Here is a 23001-nt window from a genome sequence, read left to right on the forward strand (position 1 = left end):
ATTACAAATTAATTTATAGTTTAATTTTAAATGAGCACATTTATATTTAAAATGTATACATTTATCTTCAATGTTTAATATGCAAATGAACCCATACATTAACAAATGTTTTCATTTATTAATTTGTTATTTATTTTTCATTACAATTGCTGTCATTTTCACAGCCTGAGACTGGTATAATAAATTATATCCTTAAAGAAATTTTTTTAAAAGAATGCCACATATTAAGGATAGCATATTAAGTAGAAATATTTCAAAGAAAATCATTACCCTTTATTTATTATAAAAAGTATTTATACCTGACTTCTTGCCAAAAAGGGATCAGAAGTGATTAGAGACATAAAAGAACTAATAAAAATCAAACCAACAATAATGGTCATTGTAACAATGTAACTGAATCCTAAGCCTGGTTATAATCTTCCAGTAAAAATATAAAATAAAATCCTTAGTTACATCTGGAATGTATCAGTTTACCTACCTATTCCATGGTGATGATAGAGCATTGATGTAACACCGTCAAAACGAAATCCATCAAAGCCATACTCTTCCAACCACCATCTTATGTTTGACAGAAGAAATCTTAAAACTTCCCAGCTAAAATAACAGATAAATACACATTTAGGCATAATGTATAGAGCATTTTCCTTGTTATACATCCTTTGCTAAGAATAATAATTAAAATCAAAATTACTATCTTAGGAGTCATGATGTTCAAAGAAATATACCATATAAACACCAGAAAACTAACATTTACCTCATGTGTTTGATGAAATTAATTCTAAAAGGAAAATCTGTTAAATTTCTTTAACTAAAAAAATCACTCAATGTCTGAGAAAAACTACAATGGACCAGTCCGGTCCAAAGTGCAGGAACACTGTCTTGCTCAGTGTTCCATCCTCAGCAAGCATACAGTAACCACTACATAGTAATGGTTACCCCAAAAAATCTATTACTTATTTCTGAATTTTCATCAAGATTTTTCATGTAAAATAACCACAGTTACATATATTCTTCTTTTAGAAAACATAATTTCATTATCAGTAGAAAACTACCTTCAGCCTTCAGTGTTTGCTTAAAATGTTTCCTTATTCTACAGTTTCAAACAGATACAGTTTAGAATAAAAATTAAAAGAAAAAGACTCCTGAAATCAACCTTATGATAAGTACTACTACACTTACGAGACCTGCTTTCTGAGGGTAAAAGAAAGAGACCTAAATTACTAGAGAATAGATGTTTAATAAAGTAAAAAGTTCTACAAGTTAAAGAGTCTTATACCCATAAAAACAGAAAGAAAAACAAAGAACAGTTATAACTCAATTAAAAACGCCACATGAAATAAGTCTATTTCGGACAACTGAAAAGAGGGCATCATCAATTAGTATTTTTTTTTAGTCATACAGTTATGGTTGAGTTCTCTATCTCATTATAACGATGGTTTTAAGACTTTAATACCTCATTTAGCTTAATGACAAAGCAGTAAGAGTGTACACAATTCCTTAACCCACTTGAAATTTATGTATTTTTTTTTAACCTTCAATATATTAAAAAGCAATCTGACCTAAGTGGAGATTAAGTCATCACAATCAACTCCAGAATTGTAAATCTAAACTCTGCAGTAAAATGAGTATTTCTGGTAATTAACTGCTTTAGATAAGTTACTTTGAATTTTGAAAACTTACTCAAAGTTAAAAGAGGAAAAAAAAAAAACACCCAGAAATCCAAACAATCCAATAGGTATAAAAGGAGGCCAGGAGATTCCAGATTGTTTGGCCAAGCCATGGGGAAGGTAAAATGAATATTCATTTGAGGCTTAAAAAAACAATTTCTGTTTAACAAAAAGAAATGAACAGATCAAAACTGCTCTATTTTACATAGAAATTTCTAATATCTATATTTTTTACTTTTTAATTAATAACCTTTTCTTTCAGAGCAGTTTTGGGAGTGAAAGTCACTCAGTCATGTCCAGCTCTCGTGACTCCATTGACTACACAGCCCATGGAATTCTCCAGGCCAGAATACTGGAGCGGATAGCCTTTCCCTTCACCAGGGGATCTTCCCAACCCAGGGACTGAACCCACGTCTCTCGCATTGCAGATGGATTCTTTACAGGCTGAACTACAAGGGAGCAGTTTTGAGTTCACTGCAAAAATTGAAAGGAAGTATACATCTATACTCTTTTTTAACAAGTGTGCTCCATGAGAATTTCAGAAAAAAAGTCTTGAATAAATGTGCATACTGACAACTCATTCTTAACAATGTTTTGAAAAGGACAGACTTTCCTAATTTGTCCATTTGATTAGTAATGTATATTTTACTTCTGAAAGGTAAACTGAAAGCTACTTTTAGTTCAAAATACCTCAGAGTAGGAACAAAATCTGTTTAAATAGGAAATCCCTTGGGCAGATTTATGAAGATATGAATATGTAAACCAGAGATCACAAACGGTCCCTGGGCCTGATCTGACATGCACTACTGTTCTGTTTATCTTGCAGAGGATAGGAACCCCTGAACAACAGAGGTTTGAACTGCATAGGTCTACTTATATTTTTTTAATAAATACAGAGTCATCCCTCTATAATCTCAGATTTTGCATCCTTGGCTAAAGAGGGACCATTGTATTCCTTGTACTATGCCATATGCCGTATAATTAAAACTATGGTTTTTCTAGTAGTCATGTATGGATGTGAGACTTGAACCACAAAAAGGCTGAGTGCTGAAGAACTGATGCTTTTCAACTGAGGTGATAGAGAAGACTGCAAGGAGATCAAACCAGTCAATCGTAAAAGAAATCAATTTTGAATATTCATTGGAAGGACTGACGCTGAGGCTGAAACTCCAATACTTTGGCCACCTGATGTGAAGAACTGATTCATTGGAAAAGACCCTGATGCTGGGAAAGATTGAGGGCAGGAGGAGAAGGGGATGACAAAGGATGAGATGGTTGGATGGCATCACCAATTCAATGGATATAAATTTGAGCAAGCTCCAGAAGACAGTGAAGTACAGGGAAGTCTGGCATGCTGCAGTGCATGGGGTGGGGAAAACTCGGACACGACTGAGCAACTGAACAACAATAACGCCATTTTATACAAGGGACTTGAGCACTGGTGGATCTTGCTATATGCTGGGGCTCCTGGAATCAATCCCCTGAAGGTCCTGAGGGACAACTGTGCTATAAATTTTTCAGTTTGAATTTCTTTTTTTTTTTTTAGTTTACAGCTTTTATTTTTTTCATAAAATTTGCAATTACTTTTCTTGACTCATATTGTATGCATTTATTTTATGTTTTTATTCTTTTTTTTTAACTTTACAATAATTTCTAAAGATGGCATATGTACTTTTGGGATCCTTTCAGTCTTATCACACCACATTCTCATATCAAACTTATTGATTCATTTACATCAATCCAGCTTGGACTGGTGGACATGTTCTATCAACTTCTAACATAAATGTCATGGACAAAATGTTTCCAAGGTAGACACACTGAAATGGGAAAAGAGTGTCCTAATAGCTACAAAGATAAAAGAAGTAAAAAAGTTAATGATATTACAATTCAAAGTACAAAACAAGATGATGTCAATTAAATAATTAAAAAAAATTCCTGCCCAATATCACATAGTTGATTAAGGGCAGAGTTACCAAATATCCTATTGAATCCTATTACCACAATATTTAATCTACCCTCTTCCTGTCCCAACCGTGTTATGATGTTGTTGTTTAGTCACTAACTCATGTCTGATTCTTTGCAGCTCCATGGACTGCAGCATGCCAAGTTTCCATGTCCTTCACTGTCTCCCAGAGTTTATTTAAATTCATGTTGATTGAATTGGTGATGTGATCTAACCATCTCATCCTCTGCTGCCCCCTTCTTCTGCCTTCAATCTTTCCCAGCATCAGGGTCTTTTCCAATCAGGAATCTATCTCCCTGACCATGGATCAAACTCATGCCCTCTGCATTGGGAACTCAGAGTCTAAGCCACTGAACCACCAGGGAAGTCCCAAAAGGAGTTATAAAACTGCATTTAACATACTTGGCTGTAACAATGTGAGTAGACAGACTTTTGGTATGAATAAACAGAAAAAGAATTTCCTGTGGTAATAAGAAATAATAATGAAAATGGAACATCTAATTGAAAAGTTCAAATGAGTTTAAAAAATACTAACCTCTATTTCTCTAAAAGGACTTCCTGGATGGCCCAGTGGTAAAGAATCTGCCTTCTAATGCAGGAGATGCAGGAGACATGGGTTCAATCCCTGGGTCAGTAAGATCCCCTGGAGGAGGAAATGGCAACCCACTCCAGTATTCTTGCCTGGAAAATCCCAAGGACAGAGGAGCCTGGCGGGCTACTGGTCCATGGGGTCGCAAAGAGTCGGACATGACTGAGCACACAGCATAATGAAACATTGCTCTAAAATGTTCTTGTTCAGGTGCTAAGCCATGTCTGACTCTTTCTGACCCAATGGACTATAGCCATCAGGCTCCTCTGTCCATGGTATTTTCCAGGCAAGAATACTAGAGCAGGTTGCCATTTCCTATTCCAGGGGATCTCCCAGACCCGATTCAGGGACTGAATCTGTGTCTCTTGAGTCTCCTGCATTGGCAGCTGGGTTCATTACCGCTAGTGTCACCTGGGAAGCCCAGATAACCAGAACTATGCTGCTGCTGCTGCTAAGTCGCTTCAGTCGTGTCCGACTCTGTGCGACCCCATGGACTGCAGCCTACCAGGCTTCTCCGTCCATGGGATTCTCCAGGCAAGAACACTGGAGTGGGTTGCCATTTCCTTCTCTAATGCATGAAAGTGGAAAGTGAAAGTGAAGTCGCTCAGTCGTGTCTGACTCTTAGCGACCCCATGGACTTCACCCTACCAGGCTCCTCCATCCATGGGATTTTCCAGGCAACAGTACTGGAGTGGGGTGCCATTGCCTTCTCCCAACAAGAACTATATACATGAGTAAATGCATGGACATGATCCAGAAATCAAAGTTGAAAAAGAGCAGGTTATAGAGAGGTAACAGTATCACTGCAACAAAGATGTAGCTTTCTTTTTCGTTTTTCTTACATTATGTAAACTTCCAACTTAAGGTTGACAATGTATTTAATTATTATAAAAATATATCTATTCCAGGTCACTGAAGTTAAATTACAAGAGGACAGCCAGGCTGGGAGTCTTCCAGACAATCTCCAGATTTCGTGATTCATTGGGAAGATCTACGGGACTTAGCACATAGGCATGTACATGGCTATGATTTATACATACAGTGAAAGGATAAAAAGCATAATGGGCAAAGAGAAAGGTGTTTGGGGCAAAGTTCAGAGGAGTCTCGATGTAAGCTTCCAAGAGTCCTTGTCTCCTGATGGAATCACACTTAATTCCTCTAACAACAAACTGTCACAACACTTGTGAAATGCTGTCTACCAGGGAAGCTCATTAGAGCTCAGTTCTCAGCAATTTTAAAGGGGGCTAGTGAAATCTTATATATATGTCAAAAATCTAAATATAAAGGACGTCCAATGTGAGGTACTCCTGTTTTGCACCCTACCTTCCAACAGTTACATGAATGATGAACTTATTAAGCTTATACATGAATGAAATAGTTCACTGAATCTAAGATCTGCCTTTTAAATAGAACACCAGAACAACTTTAAGGAATATATACTAGTGAAAATATAAATTTCTGAAAGATGTCTATTACTATTTCTACTATCATAAATTTCAAACTCAGCACCCATAAATTGCATTTTCCTTCTTTGAGGGGGCTGAGAAGAAGAGCCCATGATGTATTCCAAATTATGACTGAATTACAAATATTACTCAATGAGCTCTGCAGTAATAAATGAACTGAATCATCTCAATTGAATGGTTTGCCTTGAGTCAAAGTAGGAAAATGTCTGGCAAAGGGTACAATAAAAAAGGCAATTTACTTTTTCTACTTCAAAATGTCATCAGACAGCCTGTAACACAGTTGATATATCCAGTTGATTAGAGTCCCATAAAAATTTAAAGCAGAATTTAAGAGCACTGTTTTACTTAGTATGTTATAGCAGACAAGGTAGGATTTTGATTTTAAGATTATTCCATTGACACAAAGCCTTTTAAAGTCTATTCATAGAAACCACAAAATAGCCTAGTTGCCAAACAATTGGAGGAGTTAGATGTTAAAATTTAGAAGGGGATGCTAACAAATACATACTGAGAAGCCAGCTTGAATGTATTTGAGAAGTAACCTATTTTAGTTCTTTCTATCTTAAATCAATTAGCATATAAATTAGAAACAAACACTATGTCATCTATACTACCTAAGATCAATTGATTGGCTTACTCATGTATTTTATGAAGCAAAAAAAAAAGAAAACCAAAAACCAAAATTTCAAAAAATGAAATGCAGCTGACTTTCCTGTAAATCATAAACCACTAAAACTGTTTAAATCACAGGCGTCTGATATAGAAACTGAATATATCAATGGATAATATATATATTTACGGATTTCTGGCAATCAAAATAATCAGGATTCTAATTGGTGTGGATGTCTGAAATAGTCAACCTGTAATCAAGTAATGGGAATTTATTAAGACAATTTTGTCACACACAGATAATTCTAATATAACGATTTTTGGGAAATATCCCTAAAATCAAAACTGTTGATTGTCTCACATCTTGCAAATGAACTTTATAATGAAATAAAACATATTCAAATTTTCTTGGCAAGCAAGTATAATCAGTCGTAACAACATTTATTAGATGTAGTTACATTTTCTAATTCAAAACCATTTGTGGACTGTTGTATTTATTTCTGGTCCTGAGTAACTTCTAGGATTTTCAAAATCAGCCACTTATTCCACTAGATGTTACTAACTGTACTAATATTGTACAGTAACAAGTAGGAGACATTATTAAGTAGTGGCCAAATATTTAAAAAATGAAGAAAAATTATATATTCCTCTTAGCTATTACACAGTCTTTGAAGCTGAATTGCTATTTAAAAAGTACCTGTGGCGGATTCATTTTGATATTTGGCAAAACTAATACAGTTATGTAAAGTTTAAAAATAAAATAAAATTTAAAAAAAAAATAAAAAAATAAAAAGTACATGATAAAACCATGAAGCAAAAGTTACATGGGTATTTCAACTGAGGCTGCAGATTGACCTTGAACAAAGAAAGTACTTTCCGGTTGTTGTTGTTGTTGTTGTTTTTTCTTAATTCTTTTATAGAAAAGGTATGGCATGTCAAATAGAAGGACAGTCTTAAATCATAATGAAAATAATACTTTCTTAAAGGAAGATATTCTAAAATGTCATCACTGAAGAGCAGGTAATACCTTACTATCTACACTATTTAAAAAATTTTTAAAAACTTCATCTGTCACTATAATTTTAATTAAATTAGCCAATAAAGGGAAAATGCTTTTTACTTTGTCAACAAATTATACTGTCAGTCAACTGGAACTTATTGAGAAATTTTTTTAAAGATGAAAAAGTACAAAAAGTGATTATTCATATCTAATACAATATAATAATATCATCTATTCAATATAATAAAATGAATCTGGGTCTTTAGAAACAGAATTATATTATAGCTACTGTATATATTACTTTTAAATAACATTAGGTAGCAAAAATCACATGACTCTAATGAGACAAAAATATTTACTAAAAGTCTGTAATAATATAAACTTCAAAACATTGGTTTTTATTAAAAAATATGGTTTTGAAGTTTTCTTTCCAATATCACATTTTTTATTTCAACTTATATAACTTTATTTTATTTAATTTAATATACAGTTTAATCATATTATATCCACTGAGCCCTGGTTATCTAAATTCATTATTACAATAAAACAGTTTCTGTCCCTTAAGGCCTAAATTGTACTTAGCTTATTAAATACTGAATTAAAATTAACTCCATTTATATTATCTATAAGTCTAATCAGGTATTCTCTAGGAAATAAGTAGGAATGGATAGCATATTTTACTTTTATATGCTAAATGATTCCAATTATACTTTTACTAAAAAAAAAAAAAAAATTCAACTTGAGAAATTTTCAAGTCTCCTTTTTCTCTAAATTTATATTCTTAACAAGCTTGGTTGCCTGCTCAAGTAAAATGAGAAAAAGGTACACTTTACGGGAAGTGTGTATGTACATGCATGGGGCTGGGAAGCAGAATGGTAAGGGACCTTCAGTGAAAGTAAAAGTTTTTCAGTCTGACACAGGAAAACAAATAAATCTAAAGTAACTAACAATCCTCTATGATAATGATTACAATGTGATTAAGAAATTAATAAATTTTCATATTACTTATTTTTAAATTGATTTATATTTCTCTGCCTTCTCACAAAAATTGCAAAGGTGATTTTTCAAAGCATTAGAGCAGATAAAATATACTATTTTGGAGAAAATTTAGAAACATCTTTTTCAAAGTGGAGGGCCCCCAAAAGTTGAACAACTCAAGGTCCAGAAAGCAGAAAGCCAAGTTAAATCATTTCCTATAATGAAACATAAGGGAGGTCTTACATTAAATTTTTACATATTTCATCTGAACAATCACTGCTCTTTTATACAACAAATCACTATAGGTTATCTAGGTTAGCTAATGACATATACAGATAGGTGTATGTCATTATAGGTATACAAATACACATCCATCTTTTTCAAACAAGATTAAAAATTCCACCTTATATATAAAATAAAGATACTTACTGCTTCAGATCAAAGCTGGCAGTGACTTAAACATATATAGATATACATTACTGACAAATATTAAACTACAATTGATAATTAGCTTTTAAAAACTTATTTTAATGGTAAAAGTTTGGAAACACTATTCACCTATCAGTATTTCTCCTTTTTTAGTTTTTCCCTTCTGACTGATTTATTTCTCACAGATTAACTGTAATTATAATAGTTCTACTGTAGAAAAAAAATTCGTGATTTGATAATTTTCCATCATCTTATTAAAATTTGTAATTAGATATGTAATGTTTATTTACTTATATTTAGCCAGCTTCATTTCAAAAGACTGACTTGAGGCAAATTAAAGATAAGTACATATGAACAGCATCAGAAGTAAAGGAGAAGAATACAAGCTACGGAGAACAAAGGTCTGTAGATAAACAAATATAAAGCATCTGGGAATTAATTTTCTTTCCTAAACAATTTCCAAAATAATTATGATTTTATAGACTCTACTGACTCTAAGATGATTTTCCTTGATTATTCCCCTTAAACAACAAATATTTTAAGATAATATTCAGGAGAAATATTCTTTTAGTCTATATAAAGTTGTAGATATTTACAATACTAAAGAAGTTGCAGTGCAGCAGTACACAACAACCATTAAGTAGACAAGCACTCCGGGCGGATGATGCGCTGGGAAATACCAGTTGCATGGGGACAGATAAAGCAGAAGGAAAAGAACAGCACCTATGATTAGTTCTTCAGGAAACGGTGTGTACATGCCTCTGTGAGTGTGTGTTCTGAAGGTGGAAAACTGAAGAAAACTTCATGTGAAGCTGCTATTTAATCATATTTTAATTTCAACTACATCTCCTTCAGCAGTTTTCAAATTTGTACTAATCTTGCTAATTAATACATAGTTCTCTAATGTCTATTTGTACATATTCCTACAAACAAAGGGAGTTAGCATTTAGTGCTTTGGCTAGAATAGAACAGAAAACATGGGTGTTACATAGAAAAGAGAAAGAAAGTCAAATTCACTGAGTGTTCACTGATTTCTAGTCCTCACATATTACATAGTCTCACTTGCCAAGGCTGTAATATCAAGTGTGTGTTTCATGGTTGGAGAATCTGAGATTTTCAAAAGTTAAATAAAATGTTCAAGGTCACTCATCTAATAAATACAGGTGGAACTCAACTTTCTGAGTCCAAAATCTCAACTCTTAAGTATACTATGATAGCATGACTATGTGTGAATTACTTTTTGTTTTTGGCAATTTCCTTGGGTCAACAATTTTTTAAAACCACATAGTCATAGCACCAACATGTGGTCATGTCAGCTGTATGAGCTTAGGCAAGGCACATAACTTCTCCAGGCCTCAGTTTTCTCAAATGCAAAATGGAAGATAATTTCAGCACACTCCTGAAAGGGGATTAAATAAGATAATGTGTCTAATGTGATTAGCAGTGTTTGAGATACAGCAGGATAGATTAAGGAGAGTATTTACTAGACGATAAGAGATTTTAAATGTATTTGTTTACATAGAAATTAAATATAAATTGAAATAGACCAATATGTTCTAATACTTATAATATCTTTTCATACTGAAAATAAAATTTCAGAAGATGAGCATGTGTCAGCTAATATAATAAAATGAGCCTTTTTTCTAGTGGAGTCAGCAAGTGAGTTGTTACACACTCTTTAGCAGATTCTCACTTCCATGGTCATCATCCTAAGCCTTATTTTTTAATTCTGCATTTACTTTTTTCTGGAATAGTGTAGTGCATTCAACAAATATTTCTTGTTAATCTGCTTTGTGTCAGGCTCAGTGCGCTGGTGATACAGTCATGAATGGGAAGCATACAATACTCATTGCATGGAGTTTTGTGTCTAATGGGAGAGACAGACATTTTATAAATAACACAAATGCATTTAATTACAACAGTGACTGGTAACACAGAAAAAAGGATGGGAGTATTACACTGCAATGAGAAAGGATCTGTTAATACAGTATGGAAAAGGAAGCGAAGCTCCTGAAAAAAATTACATTGAAGGTGGAGGTCTACACGATAAACCGGACAATAAATCATCCAAACTTACTGGAGATCACCTTAAACTTAGTTCAGAAGAGCTGCCAATCACTTCTGACAGGCACAGCAAGAATATATTTGTATTATATACTATCAGTTCTGAAATGTAACTTTTAATATGGGCCTCCTTTCAAAATCAATTCTAATACAGTCCATACAATCACATTTTGTGGAATGCTATCTAAAATATTAGTCATCAAATAAACAGGTGAGAGCCAAGAAAAAATCAGAGAGAAACAGTTTTATGTGGGAATTTTGTGAATGAACTCTTGATACTATTTATTTGTTGGAGTCATATTTCTCCAGAATTTTCTCTTCTATTTATTTATTTAACTTGGTCAATAAATTTATTGTTGTCTTTATCCAAAAAAATCTTCATAGAAAATTATGCTTTGGTTTATCAGCTCCAGTGGCCCATTCCTGAGCTCTGCATAGGCTTACCTTCTTCTAAGCTACTCCATCTTTCTTCTGGACATTTGACACTCTGAGATGATTCTGCCTCTTCTTTTAACTGTCTTTCTTGGGCTTCTTCTTATGAGGAGATGTTTCTCTGCTACAGCATCATAAGCTTTCTTAGGTATCTCCTCAGTCATATCTAGAGTCACATTGTTCTTTATATACTGAGAGCATTATTTCTTGTAAGCATCTTCATCTTCTTCAATCAGGTAACATGTATAATCTGCAACTTCCCAAACTATGATGTGCTTCCAGTGTCCTTCTACAAAGGATTCCTTGCTTTCTGAATCATAATCAGAGGGATAGACAAGTCTTCATCCACAACTCCCTTCAGGACCCCAAAACCTTTACTTCAAGTAGTAGTTCTGGCAGCCCTGCATCCAAATAGCAGGTGAAGGCACCAGGTTGACCATCAATGGTCTCCATGTCGTATCCATCATCAGTCACCCCCACTTGTCCTTCACAGATCTTGTCCCCACCAAACCTAGTGAGAAGTCTGAGGGTCAGCAGGTGGCTAGTCGAACAGGTCACAGGATAATTTTTCAGGGCAGCCTTCACACCATATTTTGGAAGTTGATGAGCATAAGCCACACAAACTAACATATCTCCTTCTATATTGAAGAAGCAGTCTGACAAATGGTATCTCTGTTGGTTATGTCAACTATCACCCTGTATTTGACTGTGTTGTACTTGTTTTTATCCTGGATTACCAAGCATTTCTGAGCATAGTAATCAGCTTTACCCTCTCATCTTCTTCCAAATTTCGCTTGGTGTCTCTTGAAATAGGCCTTATTCTTGATACCTTTAACAAACCCCATCCTGTAGAACAAAGTGCCCACTGCTAGCCACTGACCTGCAGACTCAACACCTCTGGGGGTAGGAGTAGGGGCGGGGATAGGGAGATGGCTGAAGCCTGTGCTCAGGCACAGTAAGTAGCCAGAAATTTCCTCTTTAAAAAGAATACCTGTGGGATAATTTTCTTTCTAGCAAGTTACACTTCTGGGAAATTCCCACTCATGGTACAGTCTATTTCTCAATGAAGTCTCACACTTTTCTTGAATCCTGCCCCAACTACTGACCCCTTTCAACTGAGACTCTCTCTTTCCATTAGTCTTGAGAAGCCATGCGTCTGTCCCTTGCTCTCTCTGGCTCTTTAATCCCTGAACTAGCTCTCCGTAGCATTTCTTCTTCTCTTTCCCTTCATTTTTCTTTTCTAACCTCTTTTCCTCTCTCCCTTTTCTCTTTCGTTTTCCTCTCTTCCTTTTAAATCATCATTGATAAGGCAAAAGAGAAAGCCTACCAAACTAAACTAGCTATTGACTGAAATCATTAAATAAATAAGTTCAATAATTTTGAAAAATGAAGAAAGCAAGTGCCTTGGTTTGATGCATTTTATGAGAAAATTAAGTCGGACTTCACTTAATGAACATCAAGAAGGCATTTTTAACACACACACACAAGTAGCAAAGAATTAGGGGTCAAGAAAACCATTCTAGCCGATTTTGCCAAAATCAATTTAAGCACATAAGCTTTCTAAACCTCAGAGTGACAATTTTTGACAAGAATGTACTAGATTATTTTTTTCTCCCTCTAATTTCAAGTTTAATAAACTTTTTATTAAAGTGAAAGACTAATTCAAGATTAAAAATTTTCTGAGTTTCAGGACACAAAGCAAATAATTTGAATCTTTTCACTAAATGCTAACATAGACCAGACCAAAAGGTTTATTACATCAAATAATGTGTTTTAGGCAATAACAGAATTCTAGATGATAGGAGAAAATAAACACACATACTAAGAAACACTGCCATTCAGCACCTCCCAAAAACAAATATAAGAACTGTCCATTCCTCTTCTATCCCCAAACTCTACATATTACTCAAGTCTTACCATAAGCTTCACAAAATCTCCCTGATAATTCTTTAGTTAGCATGAAAGACACCAGGGGATAAACCAGTTCATGTAACCAGTCTTCCCAACATAACCATAATGTTATCACATAAGACATTATCACATAAATGTCTATGTGATAGAAATCATGTACTATACCTTTTTTAAAAAATTAATTTTAAATAAATTGACCTGAACTGAATTAATAATGTACATAGAAAGCTAAGAAACTCAAATAAAATTCAACATCAACTCTGAAACAGTAAAAAAAAAAAAAAAAAAGAAAGAAACCAATATACATCACTTAAGAAATTGTTTTCAGAGTAATTGAAACAGGAAATAGAAATTAAGAAAAAAAACTCTTCACTACATTGGAATAAATGCAACTTAAAGTTCATAGTATCAATACTTTCAGTTCAGTTCAGTTCAGTTCAGTTCAGTTGCACAGTCGTGTCCGACTCTTTGCGACCCTGTGGACTGTAGCCTACCAGGCTCCTCAGATCAATACTTTAGATACCTACAAGTGTGGCTATATAATTAGTATGGTGTAGGCTTCTAGAAAGATATTTTCATAAAGAAAACTAAATAAGAAATTATTTGGAATGCTCAAATAAGATTATCCTCATCTTTTTTTTCCCCACATTTTACAATCCCTGTTTAGGGGCCTTTTACAACATGTTTACCACTATGAAAAGTCAAATCATTAAACTCTTCACTAATCATATTTACTTATTAATGCATAAATTTGTGTAAGTCTTAACACACGTGGGCATTCATCTGAACATATACCCCAATTAAAAAAATAATAATATATTCAGCCTCTAGTAAGAACAAATTCAGATTGGTCTGCATGTATAGCCTACACTGAAATAAGAATGCTTATGATTAAATATTGAAAATTTCCCCAAACATTATATAAATCTCTGGTGACGACAGCAAAAGAAAGAAACCACAAAAACATCAGTATCCTTAAGGAACCATCAGCTTCTTTTTGTTTGCTCCAGTTATAAATTTTGCATCTGTGCATTGCTGCCTAGATTTTCAAAGGGTTCTGCAATAATTAATTTAACAGTCTATCCATACTGCTGTAATATAGCCAAGAACTTTTACATATATATAATTTATAATATCCATATGAAGGACAGATGGAGATCCAGGTTGAGATGGGACTTATTTAAAAATAAGGGCTGGGTCACTCTGACTGGGCAGGATTTTGACCTGAATGGGGGATAAAAATCCAGTCTACAGTCCTAGTTACAAGGTCTGATATGATCAAGCACCAGTCTAATGCTGTGATTAGCTGCCTTCCACTGAGTACCAGCAATAGTGGCCTTCTTTCTGTTCCTTGAGCACAACCAAGCTCAACTTAACCCTAAGATCTTCACATCTCTGCTTGGAATTCTCTGCCCGAGTTGGACCCAAGCTCAAATATCAAGCAGATTTTAATCAAATACGACCTCTGAGAGAATTCTTCTATCTACCTAGGGATCATATACACACACACACACACACACACACACACACATATATATATATATATATAACTATGTCTTAAGCAAAGAATGTTATAATCGTGTTCATCTATGACTAGCTATATTAGCTCCTAAAGTCCCTTGGATCTAAGTCTGCTACTTTTACTAAAATTGGTTTTTGTTGGTGAAAATCACCGATTTGGATACTTGTTGAATATGAGCAGGTTATGGCTCATGAGATCACCAATGGTTTTGGGTTGGTGGTTAACTCGCCCTTGTCAAACTACTCTCTCCAGTAAGAGGGAATCTGCAACCTAAACACTATGGTCTGCTTGTGTATTATACACAGATTAGGGGCTATGCCACATTAAAAACAAACAACAAAAAAGAGCAGACAAAGAAAACAAACCTTTGCTCAATATGAAAGTAAGGAGAGGCACTATCTAGTTCAATCCATTGTGCTTCTCTTGAAAATTGTTCTTGAGATTTTATTTAAAAATATAAATTCTACATGTTATTCTTTGATTAAATTAGGCATTTGAGGAAAAGCTACTTTTTTGGGCATCTTCTCTCTTTAGAAAATCACTCTCAAACTACACTTTCAATACATTTTTCAACCTGCACTGAGGCCATAGAGTAGGTTTGTGACATCTGCTTTTTTGTTGGCATGTATACTGTCATTGTGAACAGGTCCAACTACAAGACTCAATAACCCCGCAAACAGCAAACAACGTGAGATAACTATCAGAGTCATGATAAATCTGCTAACTCCTGAAGATGATGTCATGTCTCCTTTGGCTGCTGTCAGTCTGCCTTCGGGGGAGACAGGGGAAGAACAGAATACTACCCTTCAATGGGAATCTATAATAAGTCAGATGCTTTATCCATATAATCCTATTTAACCTTTTCTTTGCATTCACATTAAGGGTTATCATTCTCTACAGATTAAGAAACAGAAACAAGAGATTTTATGTGATTTACCAAAATCACCTGGACAGATAAGTGAAGGACTGGAGCACTTGTACACATCTGCCTGACGTTCTCCCATCCAAAATGGCCAAAATCTTTATAGTCAGGCAAACTTTATCCATAGACACAGCAACTATACTAATGATTATAGCTCATATATTTCCTTGCCTCCCAAATTATCTTCTACTTTTTGTTGCCTACATTTTTTGTTTTGTTTTTGTTTTTTGCTTTCTCTTATTATCATCCATATTATTAGCATTTTAGTGTAGCTCATAAAATTTTGGCTGTATCACAGGAAGTTCACAGAGGAGCAATGTGCCACTCCACTTGTCATTTTAAATTGCCATTTTCAGAGTCCATTTGGTCATGGATGTTTCTTTTAATAATTACCATGACAATGTATTTCATTGTTGATATTATTGATTGCTAATGGCCAAACCTACTTTGAAAATAATAATATTAGAATTTTTAATGCAGATGTTAGATACTGTAAATATATAAATTGCTCACAACAGACCACAAATAGTGTAAATTTGGCACTGTGACTTGTCACTAACATAAAAATGCTATTCAAATTCATTCACAGCTAGTTACATGAAGGATAAAGGGGGAAAAAAAAGGAGAGGGAAAGGATATAAAATTTAATAAAGATGAAAATGTGAGCAGAGAATGAAACAGGCATATAAACAAGCAGAAAGGTCCATAAAAACAAAGCTATACACAAAAATGAGTATTACTCTGAAGTATAAATTTGTATCCTAATTTGCTGATTTTTTCCAACTGTTATGACATCCCATGTTATGTCTGGCCCATTGGTTCAAACTGACCTTCGTTTTACTACAGCCATAGCAGTAGCAAGCGAGCAAGCATGTCTGTACACAATGCTTCCACATCTGTCCATCACCATCCAAGAATATAATTCCTTGACCTTTGATAAAGCAAGCTAATCAAAGAATAAGTTCAGAGATCCTTTGTTTCATAGATACTTGTTAGTCTTTGGCAACAGCTGACTTTATGAAAAGTGCGTCTCTTTTAAAGATGAAAGAGAGGACTATCCAGTTGAAGACAATTGCATTTTGTGAATATTTGTCATGTTTACAGATAAAAGGCCTACATTTGTTTCACATAATTCATAAACACTTCATAAGGAAAGGCCTCTTTTGAAGGCTTATGATGATATTACAAGGCAGATATGATTTTGATTAATCGAGATTGCCTATATATTTCCACTGTAGCCTTTAAGAGACAAAAGTTTGAAAGTGGCCCAACACGCCCTCTAAACGTCATCACAATGGCTGGCTGAAGGAAAATACAACAGCTCTTCGAAGCTCCAGTGTTTGTTGGTAACGCCTGTGATGGCAGGTGGCTCTTCATGAAAAGCAAAGCACCACTTTCCTCTTCAGTGGTGACCGTGATGGTCCACAGCAGGTCAGCTGACCAGGGTGCTTCAAGTTCGGTTTTATACTTCCGAAGAACTGGACTGTGAGCACTAACAAGTTCCCAATTTAGCCTGTTAAAAACTTAAAAATGGTCTGCTTTCCCTCCCTTAACGTAATTTTCCTTCACTAAGTATAGCAGGAGATGTAATCTAGTGACCTTTCAGAATCCAATTTAAATTTAAATGATAGATTTTAAGATTTTTCAACTAGACATGTATTGAGGTTTGAAAAAATACTAATCTTCCTAGTATACTCCAGGGAGAATAAACGAGGTAAAACAAACCAAAAAAATGAAAAAGAAGTATCACTGAAAGAGTGATTTTTTTTTCCCCCATTACCTGCTACACACATTATTTACATGGTGAGAGACAGAACAGAACCAAATCTTAATATGCTCAAGGTATTTTACAACAATTGCACTTTTCAGGTATAAAATGAATAGAAAACAGCATGGATACATTGCAGGCCTATACCGGGCAATGGCTAGGAAATTTATGACTAAAATATAATATGATATAGTCAGAACTCATCTGGTATATTAAATTTAGAATTCCAAATCTAAGAGGGATATAGACAAATTTAAGTTTGCTAATAAATAAGAATTCAAAACCACGTAATGCAATAGGAAAAACAATTGGGGAGAAAATGGAAATACACATTCTGCAAATAGAAAGAGCCCCAAGGTATTATACTCAAAGGCACACCATATAGAAAAGTGATTGGATCTGTTTTGTGAGGGTCCATGGGTTATAAATTGATACACAGATTTTTAACTCAATATAACAACAAATTTCCTAATGGAGAAACCTATTCAAATATGGAATGGGCTACCTCATGAGATGGGTTTCACAGTACTGAAGACATCTAAAAGCAAGCAGAAACAGAGATGCTGAAGAAAAGATTGAAGATTAAACTATGTTACTGAGGTCTCTTGAAAGACTTGAGTCTATGAATTTTCCAGTAAAGAATTGCCTACAATAGGAGAGATTGATAAAGAGAGCATCTCAGAGTAAAATAAATACCAACATACAATAAGTAACATCATCTAGTAGCAGAAGTAAATGTAACTAAAACATAGTTTATAAATGCTTCTTTGATGATGAGTTAGGCAATACCCAAGTATAAACAAGGTAACAAGTTTGAATTGTGAAAACCAGGATGTTACTGATGAAATTTCTAGAAAAATAATGTATTGAGAAAAGAACAATGATCTGCATTACGCAAACATTTTCACAGATCTTAATAAAATGTGTTCACCAGTACTAATCCAGCACTGATGGGAAGAAAGAAATACTAGTTGGTAAATCCAAATTCTCCACTTATTATAGGTTGTAGTAGCACCAATCAGGCGGAAATGGTCCATAAGATGCTTACTGTACCGAGATTGCATATTGTCTAGGACCAAGCAATGTTTACAGTGTTAATTTCATGCTCATTTTAAAAATCCTTAAAAGTACTTACTTGAATTCAAAAACACTTTAGAATAAAACAAAGGTGACTTTCCTACTGAACACAAGGGTCCTGACTAACTTTTAAGGCATGTACTCCATCTAATATTATTAGATCGTTTTTTTAAATATGAGGTTAGTTGTGAGTGTGATCCCTATACTCAGTCTAAGCTATGGAAGGGGATTGTAAACTCTAAAGTTGAGGATTAGTTCAAGTCACGGTGATTTTAGTGGGCACTGATGTTTTAAGACTGCAAAAGCAGCAGATGTCCTGATCTGACTATTTAAACAAAAATTACTTTAAAAAATTATTTGAAAAATTATTGCCTATGTCAATCCACTTTTTAAAATGAAGACTACTTTCAAATACCCAGGAGAGGTAATAATAAATAGTTATTAACATTTTCATGTACTTTCCTTGAGCTAATGTGTTTCTTATGTAAAGAGGTTTCTAAAAAGATTTAATAAAACTTTTGATTTTGAGATAATTGGAGATTATCATGCAGCTACATAAAATAACAGAGAGGGATCCTGTGTAGACTTCACCAGTTTCCCCAAAAGGTAACATCTGAAAAGCTATGGTACAAAATCCTAGCCAAGGTGTGGCACTGATACACTCAAGATACAAAATTACATCACAGGCTGCTCTTCTGATAGCCTTTTACATTCACATTGCAAAAGAAACACCTTAACTAATGTTCTTTTAGAAATCTCTGAACTTGTATATGCTGCTGCTGCTAACTCACTTCAGTCGTGTCCGATTCTGTGCGACCCCATAGACAGCAGCCCACCAGGCTCCACCATCCCTGGGATTCTCCAGGCAAGAACACTGGAGTGGGTTGCCATTTCCAAAACATGACACTCCAATTTATATAAAAATAATGAGAATATATCTATAATGTTTCCATATAAATTTACAAAAAACATGGTGGTTTTATGGTCTTCTCCTATGTCTGTCCATGTTGAAATCAGCATTAAAAAATATATATATATGATGTATATATTTATAATTACAGGTTATTATATTAATTAATTAATTAATACTAATTAATTAATTAATGCACTGGTCATAACAAACACCCTCTTCCAACAACACAAGAGAAGACTCTATACATGGACATCACCAGATGGTCAACACCGAAATCAGACTGATTATATTCTTTGCAGCCAAAGACGGAGAAGCTCTATACAGTCAGCAAAAACAAGACCAAGAACTGACTACTGTGGCTCAGACCATGAACTCCTTATTGCCAAATTCAGATTTAAATTGAAGAAAGTAGGGAAAACCACTAGACCATTCAGGTATGACCTAAATCAAATCCCTTATGATTATACAGTGGAAGTGAGAAATAGATTTAAGGGCCTAGATCTGATAGATAGAGTGCCTGATGAACTATGCACTGAGGATCGTGACATTGTACAGGAGACAGGGATCAAGACCATTACCATAGAAAAGAAATGCAAAAAAGCAAAATGGCTGTCTGAGGAGGCCTTACAAATAGCTGTGAAAAGAAGAGAAGCGAAAAGCAAAGGAGAAAAGGAAAGATATAAATATCTGAATGCAGAGTTCCAAAGAATGGCAAGAAGAGATAAGAAAGCCTTCTTCAGTGATTAGTGCAAAGAAATAGAGGAAAACAACAGAATGGGAAAGACTAGAGATCTCTTCAAGAAAATCAGAGATACCAAAGGAACATTTCATGCAAAGATGAGCTCAATAAAGGACAGAAATGGTATGGACCTAACAGAAGCATAAGATATTAAGAAGAGATGGCAAGAATACACAGAAGAACTGTACAAAAAAGATCTTAACAACCCAGATAATCACGATGGTGTGATCACTGACCTAGAGCCAGACATCCTGGAATGTGAAGTCAAGTGGGCCTTAGAAAGCTCACTACGAACAAAGCTAGTGGAGGTGATGGAATTCCAGTTGAGCTGTTCCAAATCCTGAAAGATGATGCTGCGAAAGTGCTGCACTCAATATGCCAGCAAATTTGGAAAACTCAGCAGTGGCCACAGGACTGGAAAAGGTCAGTTTTCATTCCAATCCCAAAGAAAGGCAATGCCAAAGAATGTTCAAACTACTGAACAATTGCACTCATCTCACACGCTAGTAAGGTAATGCTCAAAATTCTCCAAGCCAGGCTTCAGCAATATGTGAACCGTGAACTTCCTGATGTTCAAGCTGGATTTAGAAAAGGCAGAGGAACCAGAGATCAAATTGCCAACATCTGCTGGATCATAGAAAAAGCAAGCGAGCTCCAGAAAAACATCTATTTCTGCTTTATTGACTATGCCAAAGCCTTTGACTGTGTGGATCACAATAAACTGTGGAAAATTCTGAAAGAGATGGGAATACCAGACCATCTGACCTGCCTCTTGAGAAATCTGTATGCAGGTCAGGAAGCAACAGTTAGAACTGGACATGGAACAACAGACTGGTTCCAAATAGGAAAAGGAGTTCGTCAAGGCTGTATATTGTCACCCTGTTTATTTAACTTATATGCAAAGAACATCATGAGAAAGCTGGACTGGAAGAAGCACAAGCTGGAATCAAGATTGCCAGGAGAAATATCAATAACCTCAGATATGCAGATGACACCACCCTTATGGCAGAAAGTGAAGAGGAACTAAAAAGCCTCTTGATGAAAGTGAAAGTGGAGAGTGAAAAAGTTGGCTTAAAGCTCAACATTCAGAAAACAAAGATCATGGCATCCGGTCCCACCACTTCATGGGAAATAGATGGGGAAACAGTGGAAACAGTGTCAGACTTTATTTTTCTGGGCTCCAAAATCACTACAGATGGTGACTGCAGCGATGAAATTAAAAGACGCTTACTCCTTGGAAGGAAAGTTATGACCAACCTACATAGCATATTGAAAAGCAGAGACATTACTTTGCCAACAAAGGTCCGTCTAGTCAATGCTATGGTTTTTCCTGTGGTCATGTATGGATGTGAGAGTTGGACTGTGAAGAAGGCTGAGCGCCGAAGAATTGATGCTTTTGAACTGTGGTGTTGGAGAAGACTCTTGAGAGTCCCTTGGACTGCAAGGAGATCCAACCAGTCCATTCTGAAGGAGATCAGCCCTGGGATTTCTTTGGAAGGACTGATGCTAAAGCTGAAACTCCAGTCCTTTGGCTACCTCATGCGAAGAGCTGACTCATTGGAAAAGACTCTGATGCTGGGAGGGATTGGGGGCAGGAGGAGAAGGGGACGACAGAGGATGAGATGGCTGGATGGCATCACTGACTCGATGGACATGAGTCTGAGTGAACTCCAGGAGTTGGTGATGGACAGGGAGGCCTGGCGTGCTGCGATTCATGGGGTCACAAAGAGTCAGACACGACTGAGCGACTGATCTGATCTGATCTGATACTAATTAAATAAAAGTGATAATTAGATTGCTTATTACTGTATTTACATATTTCCATATTCTTATATTTATATAAAATTATTTATAAATCAAAATATTCATAGCAGTTAATTATATGCCATGATAGATATATGACAGAGGATAGGATGGCAGATTGGAACTTATAGGTTACTTAACACAACAAACATTTCAATGGGGTGGGTAAGATAAGTATATGATAAAATTGTGACTTTATTTGGAATGGAGAAAAATTATAAAGTAAATAACTATTTATGTAATTGTTTGAAAATGATCCTCTATGTTAGAGACTTTCACATTTAAAAATTCTTTAGGGAGTTAATTAAAATAGAAAAAGTAATCACCACAAAAATATGATCAAGAGATTTAATTTTTGGCTTTGCATATTTATTTTGACATTTTTAACTGCATTTTAATATGAGGAAACAAAATATCATTTCATATTTAAAGCAAAGATTTCATTTTTTTTCCAGTAGGTCTCTTAGAGTAAAATCTTTTCATCATAAGTAAAATGGTATAGTATTAAAATGTCATCACCATTAAGATATTTACAAATTTATGAAATGAAGTATCTCCATACTTATGAAGAACTTGACTTTATAAGTCAGAGAGTATATAAGAAAATAGATCATGATTTGTTATTAAAAATATTGCTTTAACAAATTACTTGGGGCACAAATAAAATTAAAGCTGAATGAAATGAAAGTGTTAGTCACTCAGTTGTGTCTGACTCTTTGCCACCCTGGGGACTGTTGCCCACCAGCCTCCTCTGTCCATGGGATTCTCCAGGTAAGAATACTGGAGTGGACTGTCATTCCCTTCTCCAGGGCATCTTCCTGATATTGGAAATGAACCTGTATCTCCTGCATTGCAGGCAGATTCTTTACAATCTGAGCCACCAGGGAAGACCCTGAATTATATAAAGCATATGATTTAAAAAGGCTTTACTATATGGTAGTGTGAGAAAATGAAACTATTTCTGAAACAAATAACTTTTAATATCAAAAGCCAAAAGCAGGACATCCTGCATGAAAATATCTCATGAAAGGTACAGAATAGTCTCCCAGGATATATATATATATATATATATATATATATATACACTTTTATTTTAGGTACAATTCTTAGATGATAAGCATTAATTAAAGGACAAACATATGCTGTTGG

General features: G+C 34.8%; 1 protein-coding gene and 1 pseudogene across 1 annotated transcript in view; both read right to left on the minus strand.

The window, feature by feature from the left end:
• The window catches only part of GBE1 (1,4-alpha-glucan branching enzyme 1), a 318830-nt gene that overhangs the window by 108684 nt on the left and 187145 nt on the right, over positions 1 to 23001 (minus strand). Inside the window, exon 8 of the mRNA XM_055567831.1 lies at positions 479 to 594. Coding sequence (XP_055423806.1) covers positions 479 to 594 — 116 coding nt within the window. The remainder of the gene's footprint in view (positions 1 to 478; positions 595 to 23001) is intronic.
• LOC129643399 (60S ribosomal protein L5-like) lies at positions 10834 to 12402 on the minus strand (annotated as a pseudogene).

The sequence above is a fragment of the Bubalus kerabau genome, chromosome 2 (genome assembly GCF_029407905.1).
Source record: "Bubalus kerabau isolate K-KA32 ecotype Philippines breed swamp buffalo chromosome 2, PCC_UOA_SB_1v2, whole genome shotgun sequence".
NCBI lineage: Eukaryota > Metazoa > Chordata > Mammalia > Artiodactyla > Bovidae > Bubalus > Bubalus kerabau.